At 37.4% G+C, this 20189-nt stretch overlaps 2 protein-coding genes and 1 non-coding gene across 3 annotated transcripts in view; 2 read left to right on the plus strand and 1 right to left on the minus strand.

The window, feature by feature from the left end:
- The window catches only part of LOC144651269 (leucine-rich repeat-containing protein 69-like), a 204359-nt gene that overhangs the window by 80495 nt on the left and 103675 nt on the right, over positions 1–20189 (plus strand). The window lies entirely within an intron of this gene.
- Positions 1–20189, minus strand: part of LOC144651187 (Fanconi anemia group A protein-like) — a 53850-nt gene that overhangs the window by 19985 nt on the left and 13676 nt on the right. Inside the window, exons 9-42 of the mRNA XM_078511089.1 lie at positions 19440–19537; positions 19105–19214; positions 18459–18547; positions 17955–18020; positions 17751–17826; positions 17449–17582; positions 16096–16206; positions 15088–15183; positions 14648–14725; positions 14418–14506; positions 14174–14234; positions 13481–13530; positions 13149–13225; positions 12016–12135; positions 11350–11483; positions 10834–10919; positions 9724–9820; positions 9009–9149; positions 8560–8633; positions 8320–8396; positions 7700–7737; positions 6893–6962; positions 6211–6281; positions 6003–6076; positions 5275–5403; positions 4979–5039; positions 4083–4196; positions 3782–3867; positions 3595–3700; positions 3060–3119; positions 932–972; positions 781–850; positions 234–331; positions 39–137 (exon numbers count right to left, since the gene is read on the minus strand). Coding sequence (XP_078367215.1) covers positions 39–137; positions 234–331; positions 781–850; positions 932–972; positions 3060–3119; positions 3595–3700; positions 3782–3867; positions 4083–4196; positions 4979–5039; positions 5275–5403; positions 6003–6076; positions 6211–6281; positions 6893–6962; positions 7700–7737; positions 8320–8396; positions 8560–8633; positions 9009–9149; positions 9724–9820; positions 10834–10919; positions 11350–11483; positions 12016–12135; positions 13149–13225; positions 13481–13530; positions 14174–14234; positions 14418–14506; positions 14648–14725; positions 15088–15183; positions 16096–16206; positions 17449–17582; positions 17751–17826; positions 17955–18020; positions 18459–18547; positions 19105–19214; positions 19440–19537 — 2981 coding nt within the window. The remainder of the gene's footprint in view (positions 1–38; positions 138–233; positions 332–780; positions 851–931; positions 973–3059; positions 3120–3594; positions 3701–3781; positions 3868–4082; positions 4197–4978; positions 5040–5274; positions 5404–6002; positions 6077–6210; positions 6282–6892; positions 6963–7699; positions 7738–8319; positions 8397–8559; positions 8634–9008; positions 9150–9723; positions 9821–10833; positions 10920–11349; positions 11484–12015; positions 12136–13148; positions 13226–13480; positions 13531–14173; positions 14235–14417; positions 14507–14647; positions 14726–15087; positions 15184–16095; positions 16207–17448; positions 17583–17750; positions 17827–17954; positions 18021–18458; positions 18548–19104; positions 19215–19439; positions 19538–20189) is intronic.
- Trnan-guu (transfer RNA asparagine (anticodon GUU)) lies at positions 1969–2043 on the plus strand. The gene has a single exon. It is a non-coding gene; the product is annotated as a tRNA-Asn (tRNA).

A 20189-nucleotide genomic window follows, 5' to 3' on the forward strand; every position in this document is an offset into this window, starting at 1 on the left:
AACTTAGAAGTGAAACTGCCAAAAGTTACTTTCATTACCTGCTCATAGTGTGGAGATTCACAGCGATAAATGACGCTACCAGAGAGACATCTATGTTTTCTAGTTCTCGCAAAGAAACAGCTTGGGACTTGTCAACTCTGAGTAACAACAAACAAACAAACAAGTAAGTCGAAAGTGTTTCAAAGCTGACACAACTCATATGAAGTTTCACACGAGCTTACTGCAATCCAAACCTGTTTTTCCAGTTTAAAAGTAACTCCGCCTGGTTTAGAGCCTTAAGTGTGACGTCACCCAGGTTTGCAGCCAGTGGCTTAAGCTGTTTCCAGTAATTCTACGAGAGAAATAAAAGGCGTGAAAACAGAATAAAGAGAATGGATGTGTCAAGCGAAAACTGAGGCTTATTATTATTATTATTATTATTATTATTATTATTATTATTATTATTATTATTATTATTATTATTATTATAACAGTAACAAGTATACAGTAAAAATGTATGTTCTTTTCCGCGAAACTTTGTAATTCTGCGGCACAATATTGATTGACAGATTGTTCGGACAACGTGCAATTTAAATCAAATTTGCTAAAGCAAAGTTCCGATTGAGTTTTGACAAGTTGCGGTTTTCTTTTTTGGTGTTAAAACTGAAAGAAGACCACTTCTGTGTCTACGAGGGAGAAAATAATTGCCAAATGGTAGACTAGAGAAATTAGCGACAGCTTCAGTTCATATCATTATTGTGAGCTCGAGACATGTTGGAGTAAAATTTAAAAAAGCCTCACCTGGACAGACGCACAGAACAAAGAACAATCCTTCATAAATTCTGAGAGGAGTTTAGAGTTACTTGGAGTTCTGTTGCAAAATGAAAACTTGACAAATTAACGGAGCAAACTAAAAACAAATACAGACAATTCTCAATTTGTGTTACAGTACCGTGATTCGTGAGGTGGTCTCCTGGTGTGAGTGAGTAAAGCCTTCAGGAAAATCATACATAAATTAACAAGATTACTTTTGGTGAAGAAATTATTCAACATGACTCGAGCGTGGGACAAAGAAAAAATCTGAGTCCCCGACGGGAATCGAACCCATGGCCTCCCAGATACCGGTTGGGCGCTCTAACCAACTGAGCTACGAGAGACTCGTTGTGAGCTTAGGCCATTTACTAGGTTGATATGTGACACGCGTCCTGCATACTGCTAGGATCAGCAATGTCGAAATCATCAAATGTGTAGTAAATAATAAAGATGGTAAATTTCAAGCTCGGTGATAAGTAGTAAAGAAATTATTCAACATGACTCGAGCGTGGGACAAAGAAAAAATCTGAGTCCCCGACGGGAATCGAACCCATGGCCTCCCAGATACCGGTTGGGCGCTCTAACCAACTGAGCTACGAGAGACTCGTTGTGAGCTTAGGCCATTTACTAGGTTGATATGTGACACGCGTCCTGCATACTGCTAGGATCAGCAATGTCGAAATCATCAAATGTGTAGTAAATAATAAAGATGGTAAATTTCAAGCTCGGTGATAAGTAGTAAAGAAATTATTCAACATGACTCGAGCGTGGGACAAAGAAAAAATCTGAGTCCCCGACGGGAATCGAACCCATGGCCTCCCAGATACCGGTTGGGCGCTCTAACCAACTGAGCTACGAGAGACTCGTTGTGAGCTTAGGCCATTTACTAGGTGTACATTGCTGATCCTAGCAGTATGCAGGACGCGTGTCACATATCAACCTAGTAAATGGCCTAAGCTCACAACGAGTCTCTCGTAGCTCAGTTGGTTAGAGCGCCCAACCGGTATCTGGTTGGCCATGGGTTCGATTCCCGTCGGGGACTCAGATTTTTTTCTTTGTCCCACGCTCGAGTCATGTTGAATAATTTCTTCACTACTTATCACCGAGCTTGAAATTTACCATCTTTATTATTTACTACACATTTGATGATTTCGACATTGCTGATCCTAGCAACGAGTCTCTCGTAGCTCAGTTGGTTAGAGCGCCCAACCGTTATCTGGGAGGCCATGGGTTCGATTCCCGTCGGGGACTCAGATTTTTTCTTTGTCCCACGCTCGAGTCATGTTGAATAATTTCTTCACTACTTATCACCGAGCTTGAAATTTACCATCTTTATTATTTACTACACATTTGATGATTTCGACATTGCTGATCCTAGCAGTATGCAGGACGCGTGTCACATATCAACCTAGTAAATGGCCCAAGCTCACAACGAGTCTCTCGTAGCTCAGTTGATTAGAGCGCCCAACCGGTATCTGGGAGGCCATGGGTTCGATTCCCGTCGGGGACTCAGATTTTTTCTTTGTCTCACGCTCGAGTCATGTTGAATAATTTCTTCACTACTTATCACCGAGCTTGAAATTTACCATCTTTATTATTTACTAAGATTACTTTTGTATTTAATTGAGATTTCGTTTGCCTTGCTTTTAAAAGGTCTAACTGCTCAAAACCTAGCCGAATCAGAAGTTCATAATTCTAGCTTATGAACTTTTGGCCGAGCTCAATACGTAACTTTATTAGCTTAATCGACAGTTTTACTGATAATACATGGGTATATTTTATGCGTTTCGTAAAAAAATGGGAAATGCAACAAATGAGTAACATGACCACAAGTATTATCTGTTAAACCATCCAATAAGACACACATTACTCCACTACACATTTTTGTCGTTAATATATAAACAAATATAAATGGCATATCTACAGTGTGGCTCTTCATCAATTATTTCCAGATCGAATTGGAATTTGTTATTTGAAGGGTTGTTTTTTGTGGAGAAAGGAAAACCGGAGAACACAGAGAAAAACCCTCGGAGCAAGGACGAGAACCAGTAACAAACTCAACCCACATATGACGCCGGGTCCGGGAATCGAATTCGAAGGCGGGTCATATTGGTGGGACAGAGGCAAGCACTCTCACCACTGCCCCACCCCTGCTCCCCACAGGGCTCCAAAATGGGGTACAGTGCTAAGGGTAATATGGAATACCAAAATAAAATACCGTTTCATATTTTGCTTGTTTAAATCAGATAACAGTTTGAAGAAGTTACCTTGAGAATGTATAGAGTAACATCAAAAGGGAGACAGCAATTGTCACTCATGTAAGGCCTCTAAAATAAATAGAAGAAAACACATGTGAGACGTTCTGGTTAAAAGCCAGAAAATGAAATGATACACGACGTAAACAAAACTCAAATAAATTAAGTGGCACTAATAGCCTGTTTACATGATTCCGGAATGACTTTCATTCCGGAATGAAACTCGTTCTGCATTCACATGACAGAGTCCACCGGCAAAATCGAAGGCATTTTCATATGCGCGGTTTTTGCGCGAGATCAAAAACAAAATGGCGCGTGTTTCGCGCAAACATGTTATTGTGCCGGTTTACATGATACCAGAATGAAATGTCATTCCAGAACGAAAATTTCATTCCGAAATAAAAACCGGAATGAACTCATTCTGGAATGGCTTGACTTTCGTCTTGGTATCATGTAAACAGATACAGAGGAATACATGGGGATGGAATTGAACTTGTGCCGGAATGAAAGTCATTCCGGAATCATGTAGACAGGCCCTAATACTTACCAGGTAATCGTTGATGAAATGTACCACGGGTGTGATTGATTGCAGGTCAGGAATAAAGTCTTGATGGTCAGCGAACAACAGATAGGGAGGAAGGCGCATTGCCAACCTGAAATCAACAAACAAACAAATGTTAGGGGTCACTCCATGTTATTTCTTAGCCTAAATTTCACGTTAAAACTTTGCTTACTTCATAAATGAAGCCACTTCTGTAGCCAGCAAAAAATCGTAATTTTGCAATCTTTTACTCTTGTCCTCACCAGCATTTGATTGAATCTGTTCACGGAAAAACAAAATTAAAACAAAAGTTTGTTAGGTTATCTTCAACTTTAAAAATATCATAGCAAAACCAAACAAAAATCCCCTACTATGTTGTATTCATTTTTAAGTCAATCTGAACATTGATTTTGAGATTGTAACAAGGGAAGCATTCCTTTTACCAAAGCAATTTGAATTGTAAAGTATAAATGCACACAGATCAACACACCAACCTGTTTAAGTCTGGAATGCAACTGCTCTAAAAGCCACGAGCCACTCCACGTCTCTCCTGATTGATGTGAATTCGTCTCATCTGTGGAATCCTGGGACAGCATTGGTATGAGGTCCTGGTGGCATTTCAAAGAGTTACTTTACTTGAACAAGCCTACCGCAAGAATCATGAAATGTGACGCCTAATTCTGTTCGTGATCTAACCTTGTTCTTTTTACGCTAATCATCATCTCATTGATGTTTTTACCTAAGTAGAATTATTTCCTGTGGAGCAAATTACGTACGAAAAAACATACTATGCCTAGTAGGCATCTGTCGGACAAATTCCCTAGATGTAGCCCGTTGTAAAGGTTGTTGCTGGTTGGTTTCACGGCAGTAGCAGCGTTTGCTGTTGCTAAACAAATCAAATTTGAGATTTGCAGATATGGCCTGAATTCTTGCAGGTGAACTGCACCCCGTCTTGGGTTGTGGAAATCTTGCAACTACCTTTCCTCTTCGCTCTTTTCATCAATTTGTCATAGCCATAGTCAGTTAAAATCATGTCAAAATACGTAACATGAAACACAGACAAACTACCATAATTCTATAAAAGTACCATTATGATAATTCCATAGAAAAGAAAAACCATCACTGGTTTCCTATGATTCCATACCGCCCAGTGTACAGATACGAACCTAACAATTTGGCCAGCTAATCACCCACATCTAGTCTAAGAAAGTCCACAGGAAAATGAAAACAACTAAGACAGGAAAATACATAGTCTGCTAAAAAACCCGCCTCCTATTGTTCTCGGCCGCTTTGAGCGTTCACAAAGACCAAAGCAGCTGAGAGCGATCAGAGGTGGCTGTAATCGCAGGCAAGAAAATCAAAAATCCATCATTTTCAAATGCTATAATACCTGTAATAAGTTGATCATGTCATTCTTACTAACGTCAAGATCGTTTTGTTGCTGGGCACACCTAAACAAATAAATAGGACAATCAAAATTGCCATGTAAAATTTCATATGGATAACAACAAACGAGAATGTGTTTTTGCAGCGCCAAGTTTTCTTTGTCTATCGTGTGCCGGGTTTTTTTGTGAAATTGTCGAAATGTTAGTCCTAGGAGAAGTCATCTTAAATTTTGAGCTAAGATTTTGTTAACCGCAATGTAAAAGTGTACTGCAAAGGAAGACAAAAAAGTCTTTTCTTTACCTGCTTCCAGAGTCAAGCAAAGTGTGAAAAATAACTGAACAGGCTTTGCTTGCGCAGCCATCACAGCCACCCTCCAGGGACCCCAGGGGAAGATAGTGATCCAACACCCTGTACTGATGATAAATACGCCTGTAGAAAACGAGAGAAATAGTAAAACGTCACTTTGTACGTTTGTATTATCAGACATTTAATAAAGTGAACTGGCGTGCTCCTTATCGAAATATAGAGATAGAAACAGAGGTTTTATTCATTTAAAGAAACTGATACAGGATACCAATACAAAAGCAAGCGAGTGACGTCACCACTATTATTTGTAGTAAGTTCTCATAATTTCTCATAATTTGTCGCGTTACGCTAAAAGTCGCAAGATACCTGTTCCTTATACTTTCAAAAAGAACATTTTCTTTGTTGATATGATAATAACCCGTGCCATTAACCGTTATTTCACTGGCGCTTCGTAAAACAAACACTGATTTAGTAGGTGTCTCCAGCAGTCCTAACAGTGCATCAAAGATAAGCATTATCTTTTTCTAAGGATTGCTCGGAATATCTCATAATTTCCTTATTGTACCCAAAAATCATTAATATTTTTCGGTAAAATGACGCAACGTAACGAATGTAGCGAGTTGGAAAGATTGAATTTAGAACGTTTTGCGCAAAATAATTGCTTTGCAAATTGTGTTCATATGTGGAATTCATTTAAACTTTTACTGGTCAATCCAAGTTACCTGTCAGTGTCTGGCAAGAAATCCTCCCTGGCTGAGATGCTTAGTTCCCATCGACACCACTCAGAAAAACTCAGCTAAAGAAGGAAAGAATTTCATTATCGGGCAAGATACCAAACATTGGAATGGATAATTCAATGTCTAACGATTTGTGACGTAGTCAATGTTTTCATGAACATGAATCATATTACATATCTAATATCGAATGTACCTGTTGTTCTTTTTCCTGTAACTGCTGGAATTGTGGTAAGGAAACCAAGTTTTTAAACATACAGTCCACATCTAAACGTAGTAAAATGTAGTCAGCAAGGAAGTGTAAGACAAACACGTCAAACACATTCCTGATATGAAGTTCGTGCTTACCGGTATATACATTGTAATAACACACCATTTACTTGAAAACAAAATAGCAGAGCTTTGAACGGAGAAAATTTCCAAATACAGTTAAAACCCGCGAGTAGGAACCTAACAATTAAGAACCTGATAGGCTAAAATTTGCAAATTAAACCCCCTTTTTATAAGAACCTTTTTAGCCTCAAATGGGAAAACAGGTACTTCTTATTTTGTAAAATATTTTTTACATGATCAACGCTTTAAGTATGTGGTATGCAAATTTTATAGGCCCAATACCACTAAAAGTTCTATTAGCAACAATGTAAATCTTTCTTCAGAAAACTAGAACCTATAAAGAATCTAAACAGAACCTAAATAGCCTAAATTTGTGTCAATTTCCATTTATGTAAGAACCTGTTCAGGCTTACTTGGAAAAATGCAGGTTCTTACTCGCGGGTTTTTACTGTACTGCCAAAAATTAGGGTTAACTATTTAACGTTGAAATTTGACAAGAAAGTGCAGTTACAGTCTTGCAAAATGAACAAAAACGACCAGCTTACCTGTGGGTAAACTCGGCTTGTAAAAACCCGACTCTTCACGGATATTCAAGCGATGGAAAAGATAAAACATCTAGATTAAACAGAAAAGCTCATTGTCACGTAAAGAACGTTATCTCATAGGTTCTCCAAAATGAGGCAGATCTCCTTCTATGTTAAACGTCTTATTTGGGTAAAAAGTTTTAAAGGGCATAAATTCCAACGTTTTACAATTTTACCCATTTGTGTAACTCATGTTTTGATAATCTGTTATTGACCAAAAAGCAGTAATTGAAATCAACTTAGCTCAGGATAGTGCTTAAAGGATATTTTAATTCAACGACAAATCTGAAAATTGTGCGCTAAGGTCCTCCACAGACTAGTTTTTTAGATGTCGACAATTATTTGTTATCGAAAACTAAATGTTATTGACAACTGATTCTGTTCGATGCAAGCTTTTCACACACTGGCATATTAGTTGTCCAAAACTAAGTCAGGCCAGCGAGAGCTTGGGAACTAACATTTGCTACGTACTCTCAAACCACTGGCCATAGTTGTCGACAACTACGGCCAATCATTCCCAAACACGGAAAAAAACGTTCAAATACGTAGTTCTCGACAAGTAAGGAGTCTCCCCTTTCGAAAAGGGAAACTGCCTAGCTGTCGCGACAACCAAACCGTTTAGCGTGTAGTTGTCGACAACTCAGTTTGGCAATAGTTTTGCCAAAGGTTTTAAACCTGATTATCAGACAACGAATGCAATGAACGGTAAGAAGTGTAGGGGGAGCAACATTTAAGGCAAGTTAAAGAAAATAACAATGCAGAACTTACCTTTGTTAGCATAACTGGGGACAAGTAAGCGGTATGCCCTAGAAAACAGAATTGTGATTAGCAATAACGGAGGAGATTTCTATTAAATTTCATCTTACAAAAGCTCTGCAAAAAAAAGGGTCCCTTCTAAGGAAAATTCAGTGACAAGGGGAACAACGAGGTAGTTTCTTGGCGTTGCAGATAGTGCGATAACCAAGTAAAGTAAAACAAAGAATTCAGAAGACAGTAAACAATACCCATACCACAGTTCAAGAGCTAACAAACACAAGTTTTCGCAACGCCAAGATATACTCCGAAAAGAAGATTGAGTGAGAGAATTTGAAATCGTTGACAAACAAAACACGAACTTCATACACCACTTTCATAATGGCGGCCAATTTATTTATTCTTTTATATGTATGTTAATTAGCCCTACTGGCCTCGTCAGCATGCGAAAAATTCAAAAGAATTTTTACTCTAAAACGAGGCCAGTAGGGCTAATTAACATACATATAAAAGAATAAATAAATTGGCCGCCATTATGAAAGTGGTGTATTTAACACTTGTCGTGGGTCATCTGAAAACTAGTCGTATGGCTAAGTATATTACAACGTTAATAAAGTGTCCTATGTCCACCTTACCTGCAACATTGCCTTTTAGTTCCGTTACATTAGTGTAAAACACTTCTAATGCGTGTTCCACATAAGAGCATGAAAACCTATTCAACAACAAAAAAAGAGTTTTGAAATTATGAGTAATGGAAGGGATAGTAGCAAAGTGATTAGCGCGTTGGACAACGTTCACACCGTAAAATTTGATTGCGTAGGAAAATCTTTCCAGCCAAAAGAAGTCTTAAAACAAAACTGATTCCCTGGCAGTACCTGAGAAAGAACTCCATCCACTGGCTGGTACAGATTGGAATATGCTCACAGAGTGCATCAACATATGAACAAATCTAAAAGACAACAGTAACATTCCTTTTGTAAAACCAGGATAGATCACACAAGTTTAAAGTAGAAATAAATCAAATTTAACTGGCAAAAAAATTACAACTAATATAAATATATATTATCAAACATTTAGTGTGAAGTATCGCTGTGTATTTTTACGAATCTTGCAGTATTTTGGCCTTGAGGGTTAGTCAATTGTAAATGACGAACTTATAAATATTAAGTGACACGTCACACTAAAATGTCTAAAAAGAGATTCATTTTCCAGTTTTTCTTCCCCGAAATAAGAACTTTTAACCACGATTTACAATAGCCTGATTGGAATTGGATTATTAACAAATGTATCTATTGCCTAACAGAACTTTAATTTATTTAATTACCGTGAAAACCTCTGGTAAGTGTTTTTCTGCAGGTCGCTTAATTCCTGTGAGAAGTATTGGAAGCATCGTACTGTTGCTTGCACACAAGCAGCACAGAAACACAGCTAAGCCATAGATGTCTTCTTTCTTTGTTGATGAACCCTGCAAATCATAAACATGGCACACAACTAAGGCTCAGGCCAAACGTCGACCTTCACATGAGACGAACTAAATTGCAGTTTTGGTCGACCCAAACAGGTAAAGCTCGACCGTTGGGTCAATCGTCGAACATAATTTGTCGAACCGACCGTCGAACCAAATTAAGGCAAGCAAGAACGAATATTTCGAGGCTAAAATACATTAACATACAAATTAAAATTCATTTATTAAGTTTGTTGCATAAAAAGATCGACGTTTGTCCCACAGTCGAACTTGTAGCAGACGGATAAAACATGTTAGTCGATCTTAATTCAGTCGGACGAACTCAACTGAGTCAAACGTCGACCTTATCTTAACCTTAATTCGCTCAGGTTAGTTCGTTTCATGTGAAGTTAGACGTTTGGCCTGGACCTAAGATCTAAATTTGAATCAATTGACGAACTCATAATGCACATTAGGCTTAACGGTAGCTGGTGACTAAAACAGACGTTTCTTAAATCTATAACAGTGCAAAGGTGCTGTTTACAGAAAACTCAAAACGTAAAAACTAACAATGAAATATGCAACGTTTACTAACCTCTTTGCAAATTTTTCTCCACAATTGAAAATAAAGGTTTTTGTGAAGTGGTGTTACAGATGTAACCATTGCTACGAAATCACGAACCCAGTGATACCTGAATTTACAACAAAAAACGATTTAACAAAATTACGTAATTACGTGTTTTTTGGCCTGGATCGGTTTACAGCCACTACTTTCTGAGACTTTATTTTATTCCTTTTTGCGGTTTTTGTATCATACTTTCCAAACGCACTTTAAAGATGGTGGCCACGGGAGCTAATATTCAATATATCAAACGTGAAAGACAGTGTTTCATCCTTCCAATCACCGAGAAAAGAGTTGAAAAGCCGACTTCCAGCGAAGCATTTTTAACGAACTTCGAGCACGGTGTTTTAAAATGTGATGAAATACTCTCTCGAGTATTTGATATATCTTCTCAAATGAAACCTAGAAAGTTTTCAAAAAATTACTTATCCGTATCTTTCGATCATAAAAAATAAAATTAGCACTCCTGACCGAAAGCACTTAATTAATTAATTAACCTTCCGATTATAGCTAAACCTACAATACTGGGAGAAATAATTTCAGTAATGACAGACTATTTTTTGCACGCTTATGTCTAGTGAAGGTGATCAGTAGAAAGACCATGTAGCAGCTTGACAATAGGAGTACAGTCGAAGCTCTCTTAACGGACACTCTCGTAAGCGGACAGCTCTACTTACGGCCACCTTGTTTGAAACCCTGTTAGCTCCCATACTAACTCTGTATTTTTACATTTTCGTAAGCCGACAATCCCGTAAGCGGCCGCGGACACCTGCAGAGATCACGATTTAAACTTAAGCGGACACCCCAAAGAAAATCCTACTAACAATCAACTTCACATCGCCGTTCGTGACAATGATTTTACTGTAATTAAAGGACCACATTTCTGTGTTTGTTTTGTTGTCATCCACGCCCGTTTGGTTATTGTTAGCTGGGCAAGCTCCCATAAGCTGCCATCTACCCCCTACACCTCTAGTGGCCGCTTACGAGAATGGTTCTCGCAAGCGGCCAGCTCCAGTAACGGACACTTTTTTCGCGTCCCGAGGGTGTCCGCTTAAGAGAGCTTCGACTGTAGTCATGACTCACCTTTTCAAATGAACCAACGATTCAGACATGCAGCTGTTTACTGCAGCGCAAGTTTGGCAAAATGCATCTAAAATGGCATCGGCAACCTTTGAAGAAACACACGGTTTGGAGTTTCGCTCACGCTTCCGCTAATTTATTATTTTCCCTGAAGATTTGATTGCAGTATTGCCAATGTAAGCATAATTCCTTTACAAGATTACAGGCCGTTATCTATTTCTTGTTTTCATAGTTAAAGAAAACAATTTAATTTTTATTAGTGTAAACCTCATAGCGCCATTCTTGCTTTGATTTTTATTACTCCAGTTGTCACAACAATTTAAAGTAAGTGGTGGACTCTTTGGTCTTGGTCAAATAATTATTCCTGCATAATTTACTGCTATGCTCCTTCAACCCAATGATCAGTACATTCTGTTTTCTAATTCTATGTGCTAATGACATACCGTATACTCAAATAAAGTCATATATTATAAATTAACGATGATTAACCTTCATGTTATACTGAAAAGAATAACAAACCGGTTCAGTGCTGGTTTTTTCCAGGTTGCCAACATCTATCTCTACAAGCTGATTGGGTAATTGCGTTTCATTCCATGACTTTGTTATTGATTGGATAGTTGCAGAAATGATTGACAACTGAGATGATATTCGTCCTGGAAAAAAAAATATGGAAAATTTACGTCATAAAAAGTTGGGTAAAACAGGCGTAAAAGCTGAATTAGAAAAAGCATGCCACCATGAAAGACGTTATTAGCATATGGCCCAATTAGTTCTTGGATCACTTTTTGATAGGGGAAGCCTGTTTTTTCCTCAGAAGGAAAAAGACAGGAAAACATATGAACGACAACTGTTTTAGAAAAAAGTTAATTATATCACTTACTCATTGCAATATAAAAAGAGCGTATGTTGAAATTCATTTTCAAAGATAATATTTGACACGATTTCACAAAAATAAATCAAACTCCAACTGGCCAACTCCTGTTGGCTTTGTTTATAGCTCAGTGGCTGAGCTATAAACCGGCATCAACAACGTCAAATGGTTCGGATCTTGTTGGCACCTGAATTCTTTAAAACTTTTTTGTTTGCAACTATTCAAGTTGCCACATAATTACGTGATTTCTCTCCCTTAATTCCCGTGTATGACTCGTTTCATATGAGCATTAACTCATGTTCATTCTACGTCACCTGACTGTTTCGATGTGCCATTGGCTTTTAATGATTCTAAGATGAGCTTGGTTAACTTGTCTAAACATTTGACAAGTTTTTCCATACCACTCAGCGTCCCTTCGTCATCTGACGAACTCACTTTAAAAAAAAAGCATACAAAAGATATACAATCAATATAAAAACAACTGCAATGTGCAATAAAGTTGCATTTTTATATTAAAGAATTGTCACAATTTTTACAAGTGTAACTACATAGGTTTAGTAGAAACTCAGCTGTGTTCTATTAGAAATCCGCGAATCTGATTGGTTTTCCCACTGTTTTCTATTCGCCGATAGAAAACAGTGCGCGCGCGCGTAGCTCTTTAAACGGTACATTTTCTTGATTTTTGTCTTCAAAGTGCACAATATTGAATGTTTTGGACTGCAATCCTTTAGAGTTTCTACTAAAACAATTAGACTACTCGCCCTCGCTTTCTATGAGCGATAGTCAACTCGGCTGCGCCTCGTTGACTATTTGCTCATAGAAAACTCGGGCTCGTAGTCTAATTGTTTATTATCGTGTGGGCATACTTCAATGAGAAGTGTTTTATTGAAGCCAGTTTTGCGATAATTATTTCAACTAAAATGAGAACAATAACAGACTTCCAGGTAGAACAAATAATGAAATAAATATGCGCAGGCATAAATTTTATACGTTTGTCGTTCACAATTCCTCTGTCCACTCTTTCTTGATGGAGCTTGGAAAAGGATAACTAAGGTTGCGAATTTAATAATTTAAGGCTACTAAATATTTTAATATGTGGTGAACGTGAGGTAGTCCTTTAGTGGCTATCATCTTTGAAAACAAAGCGTATAAACACTTGATCACAAACATAAACTTCGGTGAAAATAATACGTTTTGACCATAGTCTGTGACGCAATAAAGTGCTTCGATCTTAAATCATACCGAAGAGTAATCTCAGTTCAAGACTTTGCAACATATTTCTTCATTTCAAACAGTACCTCACGATAATGTTTTCAGATGTCTTAATTTGTAGAACCGTTTTCTGCTAGTTTTTCAAAAAGAAATGAACCCCCTAAACCTATACCCCCGTACAACAGAACGTCCCTGTTGCGGCAGGGTCGTTTAATAATAATTGTTAGGACATTACCTTCAATTTGTTCAATGGTGATCTTCTCGCAGGCTGATTGATATGCAGACAGCATGTTCTTAGGAATTTTACCGGCCCTGGAATGGAAAAAAAAGTAATTGCACGATCTTTTCTTCATCTATGTTAGGATATTTGTCTTCAAGTTGCATTTGCCAAGAAAGATACTGTTTTTAGATTCTTGAAATAACGCGGACGCGAACAAGAAGAACAAATCCGTCAAACAAAACTTCCAGCTACTAAAAAATTAATTCAAAAGCTCGTAAAAATGTTTTTGACACGATGCTTAAATTTATTAACTAAGGTGTTAACACGTTTTTGGAAAATATACTTACTTGCTTAGTACGTCGATGAGCTCAGCTCTTACATCCGGTTCATCTGGAACCTAGAATAGTTATTTCATCTTAAAAACAAGTTGGTGTATAGGTGATGCTTTAACATGTACCAAAATGCAAGTTGGGTTTTGTCATCTGACGTTTGTAGTTTTCTAGTGGCTGTGATATTTTTACGAGGGATAAGACATCTGAAACGGCTCTCCATGCCTGTCAACATGTATACAACAGCAATGGCCAAAGCTTGAAGTGTTGTCCTCTGATTGGTCTTAAATCTATCTAACATATTGGGCTACGCTACGATTGCATCATTGTCTACCACTCTTTTTTCCTTGCCTTCTGCAAATCACACTGTGGAAGGATCAGGGCATTAGACGTCAAAGTTAACGGTCACCTGGCCACTCTTAATCTAGGTGAATAAATGGGTACCGGCGACCTTAATGCTGTGGGTATCCCTGCGATAGACTGGCACCCCATCCACGGGGAGGGAAATACTCCTAGTCACGTAATGCTACAGAAAACGGGATAAGCTCCGGCACCTATGAAACACTTTATGGCCCGATGCATATGTTATCCTATACACTGTGAATAGCTTATAGTGACAATACGCAAACCTTAACAAACATTTTAATGCTCCGTAAGCAGGTCGTTTAATATTTTTGATCAAAGGAAGCTTAAAACAAGATGTCGACAAACCTTTCTGGGAGTTAGCAGTGCTGGCAGAAATCTCCCAATAAAATATGGTTTCCTAAATATACTACGATAAAAAAGAGGATGTCATTGCTAGTCAATTAATGATAAATGATGGTCTTCCAGGCACTGAAAATATGATATAAAACAATACAACGTGTTTAGCGGGTAAACGTGTCTAGGAAAGTAAACAGATTCAGAAATAAAATTTGAGGAACACATTTCATAGGTTGCAAATTAGAAAACTTACCTTGCTTCCATAACAGTACTGGGGACTTTTCCTGTTTTCTCATAAGATGTAAGAACTTTTTCAACATCTGCAGAGGCCTGTTCCAGTTGCTGGGGCAAAGAAATACATACATTTACGCGTCAGGAATACATTGACTTAATTGTAAGTATAAATAAAAGACTAAATAGGTAACTTATGCAACAGGTATTTTGTTAACATTTTTTTTGCTTGTGGTATTTTGTGACCAATACCTTAGCATGTTCACTTTTTGCTTCCATTCCAGACGTTACCGAACTGTCCCCATACATTCCCATCAGTTCCACAGGCTCCTGTTGAACGTAACATACATTTCGTAAGTAAAAATTAAAAGGGCCATTTAAACCTTAACATTTTCCAATTTCTCACTGGACAAAGAATCAAAGATTGACAATGCACGATGCATTTTCGGCAAATCATCAGTTTCATATCACTTTTACTTCATGGCAATTATTTTTATTACTCTTCACGCATAAACAGGGGCCATATGGTGGCTGACAATTTTCAAGTCCAGCCTAGGAAAAGTAGATCGAAAGCAACTTATAATAGTAATAGCAGATGTGCTCAGCAAGACTTATAGGAAAGTGGCTAAGGTTATGTTCATTGATGTCTTGATTCTTGAAATGACATCACGCAGCCAGATACCACAACTTACCTTTAGGTCCATGAGTCTAGTTTTGGCCAAAGATACGTAGTCAGTGACAAGTTCGCGCAACTTGCTAGGCACCTGAGGAGCTTTGATAACGTGAACCTACGGTTGGAGAGATGGAGCAGAGCAAAGAATCTTTTAAAAATTTCACTTAAGAGCTCAGTTGTGACTGTTAACTAGTTACACACAGGTAGTACAGAGGCAAGATGTTAACGAATAAACAAATTATAATTTCACATGCTGCAATTTACACAAAAAATGCAACCAGTTCTTTGTTGTCTCTCTGGCCATGGTTCATAAATTTCCTTCAGTGCCAATATGGCTATACGGCTTGCAAAAGGTTTACCATAGTTTAGAAATAGACATAGACATAGACATAGACATAGTTTATTTAACCACGAAGAGCTCAGGAGCCGTAGCTCGTTAAAACGCTCTCGTGAAATAAAAAAGGTCTAAAAATTACAAATAAAAGACGGTTAAAAGGTAAAAAGTGTATATGTACAAAATTGTGATTATGATATGAATAAATACCAAAGTAAACCTGTGAAGTCAATCCTTCAGGTATTTAACTGTTTTAAGTAAACACTCAGCGTGTTCTATTGAAACTGCAATTCTGATTGGTTTTCTAATCGTTGTTAATTCGCATATACGACACAATCGGATGTGCTTTGCCCATTAAATAAGGGAAAAGAATTATTCTATTGAAACTGCAATTCTGATTGGTTTTCTAATCGTTGTTAATTCGCATATACGACACAATCGGGCGTGCTTTGCCCATTAAATAAGGGAAAAGAATTATTGACATTTTGCCTAAAAAATAACTAAAATTAAAGCCTTTGGACTCCAAACCTTCGGAATGTCTGCTAAAAAATTAGATGACTTGCCTTCATTTTCTATTAGCGATAGTCGGGTTTTATTAATTATGGGCTTATAGAAAAACTCTGGTTCACACTTTATTGTAGATTAGACATAGCACAATCAAAACCGTTAGATACTAACATTTGCTAAACGTACCTTCAAGTACTCAGCAGGCTCGTATGGGACAAGATCAGAAAGGAACTTCACAAAAAGCTGCACACTCTTTTTGTTGTTTAACTTTGTACTCCCTTGATTACCAAACATACTCTGCGACCAGCAAACAATGTAGAACAAAGGAGTTAACAATTACTCGGTTGTGAACAGGACTTGGTATAATTGCTGTACTACAGCTTGAACACTACATTTACGACAGGACCATCAAAAGCTCTTTACTGTAATTTTGTAAAGAAATTACTATGGAGATACACTTTTAACGCAGGGAAAGTGGCTGGGCTTAACCTTTTTGCTCTTATCAATGAACTCTGTAAAAGGAAAAAGGTTAAGTGTAAATCAAGACTTGTCCTGTGTTTCTCTAAAATGTTTCATTTGGCACTGGAATGGCAGAATTGAAAAGTAAAAGCAATTTTGGAGGCGTTTCATCTTACTGATGACTTTTTTCAGTTACAGCAATAGGGGTGTACAAGAGGAGACAAAGAATAATAGCGTTGAAGCATGTTTGAATGGTAATCCATTAACCGTAAGCATAAAGTATGTTTTAAGAAAAGATGACATTGAACCTCCAGTTGGTCAAGTGGAGCTTGAGTAGTAGAAGGGAACAATGAGCACAACCTGTAATTCTGTGTGGTATATACAGGAATAAATTAGGTTTCAAAAATCTTTCTAATTTGCCTTACACTGTTTACAAATTGGAGAACTTCGGATGATCGAGATAGATCTGTAAACGCCAAAACGTCTTGTTTACTGGCAAACATCAAAATAGCCCAGAAACAAGGAGAAAATGTTAAATATACAGCACTTCCCTTTGGACCATGTAATGCCCCAGCTACTTTTCAGCATTTGACAGGGGATTTATATCCAACCAAGTGCACACAAGCAAACACGTCTAGTCAGGAGCCAATGATTTGGCTTCACTCAAAAATTGTTAAATACAGAACTGTCTATTGGCTGACCTTCACGAGAAAATACGAATACCACATGTGGTTGAATGGTAGGATGTAAATGGTGGTCTGATTTCAATCTTTCAATTGATTATCACTGTGGTTGAAAGTTCTAGGGTTCATGCACGGTTAATGATTGTGGTGCACGGTTACATGATTGCTCGAAGTGATCCATCTTTATGTACATTAAAAATCAGTCTTGAAGTGTTAACATCTATACAAATCTTTTAAACGGGTTTCTATACAAAACTCAGACCCAGGGATTTCGAGTACAAGTGTTACTGCAGCCTTCAGCTAAATTATACAAACAAAGTTGATCTAACTGGTCTAAAAAATTTCAAACCAAATTGAAAAGCAACAATTTAACCACAACTGCCACGGAAACACATACCTGAAACCAAGTTACATAGGGCTGAAAAACATGTCCTCCTTGTAGTGAAACTTGCCTTATCACCAAAAACGCAACACTTAGAGAACGACTGTCATTGTTATTTAGTGATTCGTTTACCAAATCATTGACATAACCTTTGAAAAACAATAAAACAATTCGCAGTACTCCCCCCCCAAAACTTATTATATGCACGTACGAACAAGAGCAAACTGTTAAAACAAAGTTGTGCAGATTAGGTTCGTAATTATTATCAATACAAATTGCAACGACTTGAAAAGATGTCTAATGTATCAAGCTTATACCTTCAAGCATGGATGCGGCCTCCTTCACAAGAACCACAAACACCGAGATGAATGCAAGGACACCTTCAAAATTAATCTGAAAAATAACACAACAGCAAACGTCCAGTATGTCATTTATTAAATTAAAATAGAAAAAAGTTCGCAGAAATGATGTCACGGTACAATCAGAATTCATGCTACTATAAGATAAACACAGACACATGCCTTGTCCTTTAGAAAAGCATTCTTTAGAGACCCCATAACAGACAGTGGATCAAAAACTAAAAGAAACTAAAACATCATCAAAGTTAACATGATTGGGGAAAGAAACTACACATTTCTGCATATACTCAACTACGATTTAATATCAATAGTAATAAGTGTTAGTCCCCTCTTAATTTTAAGTAAAACGATGCGCTCTTTGCTGACAAACGAAAGAGAGATGTTGAAAATGTCAGCAAGTTCGATTTGAGGAAGCAGTCCTTGTAACAAAGCTATCGAATGCTCATATATATACATGGACACAGAAAGCTGATGCAATACCAAAATGCACGAGGTATAGCTCATATTGCAACATAAAGTCACACTTTGTAAAACTTGTGTAACCATCACTTAATTACACATTAAGTAATGAAAAGACGATTACTTAAGTTGCCAGACTACGTTTAATTGTTTTTAACAGAACTTATTCCACTCAGTGAGATGACATTGACAATTGTTAACATTTACCTGCTCCAATACTGTTCTTGTTGTCTCACTAAGAGCTGAGAACTTCAATTTCGTTTGATTACAAAAAGCCTGATAGTATTCTGGGTCTTCTACAATCAAACGATATGACAGTATATTAAATTTAATCCAAACAAAGAGATCATATCACAGCCTTAACCGAGACGATTGTTACGTTTTGCTACATTAGCTATTCCCCATTCTAGCGTGAACAGTGGTTCATTTTGAGACACCACAGTTGACCTTGTTCAACCAATGCAAAACAGATTCCATATTTTTATACAGAAATAGCACATGAAATTTAGCTGATTGTGCCACATTTGAATGAAAGACCAAAGTCATTTTTGTAGCAACAAGTGCCACATAGCCGAACAAACATCTGAAACAATCTGTCGTTCAACATCAAACTATTTCACAGCTCGGTTAGATTATCAAAATTATTACGTTCAGCCTAAAAACGTTTTTCTTATTTAAAAAACAAGCAAACAAAGACTCTGCACATATGCATAAAAAAATTATAGTGAACGTCACTTCTTTCAAACCATACGAGATTAGGCTGGAGGAACGGGGATAAGTCAGTCCAGTGAAATTGCTAAGGAAACCATGGATACTCGTAGAAGCTAGTATAATATGTTCTATGTTTCTTTACCTAATTCTGATTGCATTGTAAAAAGCCTGTTGAGTTGTCTTGAGAAAAACCTTTTTATTGCCGTCCATGGGATATCCTTTAGTCTTCTTATAATCTCTAGAACACAACAACTAAACAAATAAAAGACACAATTAGAAATCAAAGAACAAATGTGTCTCTCCTGATTCATTCAGTGAATCGTGACTGCAACTGTTTTGGTCTCACAACAGCAAAATCATGTCTTGGAGAATTCATGTGCAATTGGATGTGACACTGAACACTTACTGTAGCTGTGTGGTTGGTAATTGTCATAAAATAATGTATCAAATGATATACCCACTGTGTTAACAGCAAACCTGTTTGAATTGTCTTTCTTTGAAGAAAACTCCTTCATTTTCATGCATGCCAAGAAATCAGTTTTCTCTACAACGTTATCCAAGATCTCCTGAGATACCTAGGAATAAACCATGTTTGAGTAAAACCTTACTAACACAAATGAAATCCAGGACTAAACGTTAACCAGGGTGTCAATTCTAACATCACTGAACACTTTGGGTAAGGGCCTGGCTGAACAACTAAACATTCAAAAACTGTGGAAGCAGGGCTCCAGACTAACAGTAGCCAACAAGCCAAACACTAGTACAAATGCAGTTTTGGCAAGCAGGTTCTGACCTTTAACTAGCCAAAATGGCTAGTAAAAATTTCAGGAATTTGATTGGAAGTAAACCATACATCGAAATCGACTCTGAGAGACGAAAACTCACAAGTACACTGTCGTCCCTTATAAAATTAAAAAAGACTGAGGACAAGCTGAAATAACCTAAAAGTAACCTAAAATTAACCCTACAGATAATGATAACGGAACCAGTTAAGGTAGCAAAGTATCTCTGCCCAAACCCATGTTAGTTTGAGAATTCTGGCTAGTAGAAAATTGGTTTTGGCTAGTGAAATCAAAGCTGTCACTAGCCAATAGGCTAGCTAGCAAAAATATAAGTCTTGAGCCCTGGAAAGCACCCTGGTTTAAACAAAAGCCCAGTTGGATGTATTTTTATTAAATCTTTGGCATCATCTCATGAAAAGACGTCTGGTAAATGGTAGTATACGTT

The sequence above is a fragment of the Oculina patagonica genome, chromosome 4, assembly GCF_052425735.1.
Source record: "Oculina patagonica isolate OP01 chromosome 4, crgOcupat, whole genome shotgun sequence".
NCBI lineage: Eukaryota > Metazoa > Cnidaria > Anthozoa > Scleractinia > Oculinidae > Oculina > Oculina patagonica.